Source organism: Egretta garzetta, unplaced genomic scaffold (genome assembly GCF_000687185.1).
Source record: "Egretta garzetta isolate BGI_Z169 unplaced genomic scaffold, ASM68718v1 scaffold232, whole genome shotgun sequence".
Classification (NCBI taxonomy): Eukaryota; Metazoa; Chordata; class Aves; order Pelecaniformes; family Ardeidae; genus Egretta; species Egretta garzetta.
In genome coordinates, this window is record NW_009258959.1 from 366,147 (window position 1) to 371,255 (window position 5,109).

The 5,109-nt window shown below is 51.3% G+C and overlaps 1 protein-coding gene across 1 annotated transcript; it reads left to right on the forward strand.

The window, feature by feature from the left end:
* The first annotated feature begins 1,066 nt into the window (after positions 1 to 1,066).
* On the forward strand, positions 1,067 to 3,098 carry SERPINH1 (serpin family H member 1). The gene is made up of 4 exons (XM_009634577.2): positions 1,067 to 1,676; positions 1,873 to 1,971; positions 2,384 to 2,616; positions 2,796 to 3,098. Exons 1-4 carry the CDS (start codon positions 1,094 to 1,096, stop codon positions 3,096 to 3,098), a joined length of 1,218 nt encoding a protein of 405 aa, XP_009632872.1. The 5' UTR covers positions 1,067 to 1,093.
* Positions 3,099 to 5,109: the final 2,011 nt, after the last annotated feature.

The window sequence follows — 5,109 nt, forward strand, 5'->3', positions numbered from 1 at the left end:
AGGAGCAGGGCGGGAGGAGAGGACGGAGGAACGTAATTCCACTGTAGCCTTGGGCGCCACGCAGCCTGTCGAGGAAAAGCTGGTTTGGGGCACGAAGGTGGAATTTAAGCCCCGGGGATTTGGCGTCAGGAAGGTTCGCTGCGAGCAGTGTGAAGTCAGGAGGGAGGGAAGGGCTGGGGACAGGTTATAGCCTCGGAGGCAGGCGGGATGAGCTCCAAAGAGCTTTCATGCACGGGATTTAGGACAGGTCAGTCTGCAGATTTATGAAAGCTAGCAGCTTGGAGCCCTCACTGGGGATGTGAGCACCTACGTTGCGATGCGATTCTTCCTAATGCAGGAACGTATTGGGAAGGGGCTCTGCTGGGGGACAGGAGGGGTCTGCTGGGGGAAAGGAAGGGTCCACCACCTTCCTTTCTCCTGGTACTTCCCTGGTGGGGCTGTACAGGCAAAACTAAGTCAGACAGAGCTGACCAGACAGCGTTGGATCTTCTCAAGGGGCCCCTCTGACTTAGCTTGGTGGAAGCTCATGTGCTCCATCTAGCGTCTAGAAAGCTGGAGCATTTTGGGTACCAAGTTGGGGTCCCCAGAGAGGACAATCGCTGCTGTACAATGACCACAACAGCCCCTGGATCCATGGGCAGCACGGTGCTAGATGGCCCTGGGGCAGCAGAAACACCCCGCTTTTAGCTTTTCCTGACCAGGGCAGAGGTTTAACCTGCTACTCTGGGGACAGAAGCATCTGTTGCTTCCATTCCCTGGCCCCTCCTTAAATCATTCACTGTACATGAACATATAGTAATATGGTAAAATTGCTCAAAAAGGAAGCTTTCATGCAAAATGCAAAGGCCCATCTTGCCAGAGCGCAGCCTGGACTCTTGAAGATGAATTGTTGCTCAGGGGAAAGCCCAGCATGGACTTGGGGTGGTTGCACCCCAAGTGAAGCATTGGTGCAGATGCTCTGCCTATCACTGGAGGGGGTTTCATGGGAAGAGCCCCTGGGGTCTCTGAATGCTCCAGGAAGGGTTTGAATCATGCTGATGGTGAGCTCTTCTTGTCCAGCAGGTCCTCAGAGTTGTTGGGTGCTGCTGAAGCCATGTGGATTATTCTGGTGCTTGCTCTCTGCGGCCTCGCCGCAGCCGTGCCCTCGGAGGACAGGAAGCTGAGCGACAAGGCAACAACACTGGCTGACCGCAGCACGACGCTGGCCTTCAACCTCTACCATGCCATGGCGAAAGACAAGACAATGGAGAACATCCTGCTGTCCCCCGTGGTCGTGGCCTCTTCCCTCGGCCTCGTGTCCCTGGGGGGCAAGGCCACAACCGCCTCCCAAGCCAAGGCAGTGCTCAGCGCAGACAAACTGAATGATGACTACATGCACAGTGGGTTGTCTGAGCTCCTGAATGAGGTCAGCAACAGCACAGCCCGCAATGTCACCTGGAAGATCGGCAACCGCTTGTACGGCCCCGCCTCCATCAACTTTGTTGATGAGTTTGTGAAGAACAGCAAGAAACACTACAACTACGAGCACTCCAAGATCAACTTCCGAGACAAGAGGAGCGCCCTGAAATCCATTAACGAGTGGGCAGCCCAGACCACGGATGGGAAACTCCCAGAGGTCACGAAAGACGTCGAGAAAACTGATGGGGCCCTCATTGTCAATGCCATGTTCTTCAAGCGTAAGTTCTACCTTCAATTCTTGATACAAGTGACCCAAAACCTACCCTCAGCCAATACACAGCAGCCCAAATGGGAAGGTGAACAAATCCTGGGTCCACTGGAGGCATGCTCTTTTTCAGAGCAAGTAGTTAAGAACTGTGCATGAAATTACCACCCATTCCCTTTTCTTACAAGCTGAATTTCTCTCTCCTGTAGCTCACTGGGATGAGAAGTTCCATCACAAGATGGTGGACAACCGTGGCTTCATGGTGACCCGTTCCTACACTGTGGGAGTTCCCATGATGCATCGCACAGGTAAGCTGCAAACCTCCTGCCCCATGTCAAGCCCAACTGGAGTTACGCTCGCTGACGCTTCGTTACCCAGTTTTCCACCAACTGCTTCCAAGATTGTTTTGTCTCATGGTCAATGAGCGAGAGAGAACAAAGCAGAGTGCACTCGTTCTGCTGATTCAATCTTTCTGCAAGTTGAGAGAATCCATGTTTACTGTTGGGTGGTTGGCTGTTAGGAATAAATCCTAGCTCATCACACAAATGAGAGCCACAGTTTTGAGTTGTTGCCAACTCCAATCATGCTGGGCCGGTTCCCAAAAGTCTTCACACCCACATCCCTTGCTGGTCAGGGAAAATCCAGGGTGAATTCACAACAAGGTCGTGGGTAGCTTTGCCTCTGCTCCCCATCTCACCGCTTCCTGCTTCTGATTTCAAGGTCTCTACAATTACTATGATGATGAGGCAGAGAAGCTCCAGGTAGTAGAGATGCCACTTGCTCACAAGCTCTCCAGCATGATCTTTATCATGCCAAACCACGTGGAGCCTCTGGAGAGGGTTGAGAAACTACTGAACAGGGAACAGCTAAAAGCCTGGGCTGGCAAGATGAAGAAGAGATCAGTAGCCATCTCGCTGCCTAAAGTCATCCTGGAAGTCAGCCACGACCTTCAGGTAAAGGAGGTCCTTAAAGAAAACAGTTGGGCCTTACAGTTCTTTGGGGTGGGAGGGAAGATAGTGGGACGATGGGTTATCTATGCCAGTCATCCTTTTTCCAGCAGTAGTCTAACCATGGCTGGAAAGAATTGAACTGCGTCACCTGGGAGGGTTGCTAACCTCTCTTCTCCTCCTAGAAACACTTGGCTGATCTGGGCCTGACAGAAGCCATTGACAAAACCAAGGCTGATTTGTCAAAGATCTCTGGCAAGAAAGACCTTTACCTGTCCAACGTCTTCCACGCTGCTGCCCTTGAATGGGACACAGAAGGGAACCCCTACGATGCTGACATCTATGGCCGAGAGGAGATGAGGAACCCCAAGCTCTTCTATGCTGACCACCCCTTCATCTTCATGATCAAGGACAGTAAAACCAACTCCATTCTCTTCATTGGCAGGCTCGTGAGGCCCAAAGGCGACAAGATGCGTGATGAGTTGTAGTTAGGGTTTTGTTTTGTTTTTTTTCCCCAGAGCTTTGGTTTGTGTGTTTTTTTAGTGGGAGATTTCAAAAAAGGGGAAACACTATTTTGTATCCTTCTTGAACTATGGGTGCTATTCAGACCAGGGTGCATTATGATGAGAAACCAGCATACACTTTACCTCACCCCAAAATACTTATTGCACAAACCCACCTCCAGAGAGGAACAGGGGAGCCTGGCGCAAGAGGGTCACCAGGAGTGGAAGGGAACTGGCATGCACTGTTTCAGCGACTGGCAGCCTCAGCTGAGATGTTCAGGCTGATGCCTGCACTAGAGTTAAGCCTCCTGCTGAGTACCTTGCTGCTACCATCAGCCCTGCAAAGGCACGAGCCCCCCACCTTTCCATCCCAAATGCTTCTGCGCACTTAACTCTGCCATTTAACTTCTCTCCTGCTTTGATGCTACGTGGCACTGTGCCCGAGCTGCTCTGGTCACTCTGCAGTTGTTCCTTGCTTCTCTCTTCTGTCCTCAGTGGTATGTAACAGAGCATGAAGGGCCAATTCTGCGATCCAGTCCCTTCTACAGCTCTGGGAGCAGAGCAGAACCGTGACAGCACGTAAGAACAGAGATGGTATGGAGTTGTGCACTTCTGCCCTGCCTAACCCTGCCCTGGATGACTGCTAGGTGCTTCAACCGCAGCAGGTCATCCGCTCCTTAGCTAGAAGGATGGCTTTGCTCAGCACTTCACAGAGAAGTGGCATAGGGGTGTCAGCCTGGAGGCCAAAGAGCAGATGGGCGTCTAGAAAGATAAATCTGAGGTCCCTTCAACACTCTTGCATGACAGAAATGGCTGTGCCCCCCTCCCCCCTGCTCCTCTGGGGATCACGAAGGGGGCTTTGAGCCAACTTCTGGAATTAGAATATCCTGTACCAAGCAAACCGAGGAACTCCCACTTCTCTTGGTGCTTCTGCATCAGCACATAGGGCTGGGACAGAGAGAGTTACCCACTGAAGGTTCTCCCAGTTATGACCAGGGCTGGCACCCATCAGCTCCCACAGCAGGCCAAGGGACTCACAGAGAGGTGGGACTGGGCTCACTTCCACTTTCTTGTTTAAATACAAAGCTTTAGAGCTGCCGTTACCTGGCTTCCTAATGACCCTTTTCTGAAGCTCCTCTCCTCCATGATACTTTAGTTCTCTCTCGGCTGACCTGGGTAAGGGCACGCTGAAAAACAAATGTATTTATAGTTATACTCGTATTTATGTCTGCTAATCAGCAAGTTTCACAGCCTGCTCCCAGCCCAGACTTGGAGGCTATTTCTTCTCTTTAAGGGATATCATCAGGTTAATACTATTTAAAGAAGTAACTGATGTGATCCCATGAGCATTGAAGCATGTGTTAGGTGAGCCTTGCTAGGCACTGAGAGACATCGCACAGCACATAATGACACGGTTATCGAAATGAGAGGAAGCTGCGCATCACTAAGTGCCAGTTATTTGAAACCAGCAAGGGCAGCGGCTGCATCGCTTTGCTTTGTTTTTCATTTCCCTGCCAATGTGCTTGCTCTCAGGTTGCTACATAGAAGCCCCAATACTGCATTTTTTTCAGACCATACACAGGACTATTTCCACTTATTTATTGCAAGTTACAACTACAAAGTCTCTTATTGGGTGTTTCCTACAGGCAAAAATACAGCAGCTTGCGCCCCCAAGCTTGACCCAGCCATGCCTTCTCCAGGTTTGCAAGGTTACACAATCGCAGAAAAGCTCGTCTGCCCTAATTCCTATCCAAGCCAGCCGGAAGGGGAGATCCTGTCCCTACTCTTTTCCCAGATCACACTCCCAGATGTTTTTTTTCCCCCCCACCACGCTGGGAAGTAGGAGGCAATCCACGAGGACGTACCCAAATGCACAGGAAGCCTAAAGCCCAGTGTGTATGCTAGACACTACCCGGTGAATCGGCGCACTGAAACCCACACGCTGTAGCACATTATGGAGGATGGGGGGGGGGTAAAAGGGGTGGGAAAGGCAAGA

What these genes read in the sequence shown, in the direction of transcription:
- SERPINH1 (XM_009634577.2), top strand. Translation starts at nt 1,094, where the DNA reads ATGTGGATTATTCTGGTGCTTGCTCTCTGCGGCCTCGCCGCAGCCGTG. An exon ending in TCCCATGATGCATCGCACAG is followed by an intron (nt 1,972 to 2,383) that starts GTAAGCTGCAAA and finishes TCTGATTTCAAG; the next exon opens with GTCTCTACAATTACTATGAT. An exon ending in AAGTCAGCCACGACCTTCAG is followed by an intron (nt 2,617 to 2,795) that starts GTAAAGGAGGTC and finishes TTCTCCTCCTAG; the next exon opens with AAACACTTGGCTGATCTGGG.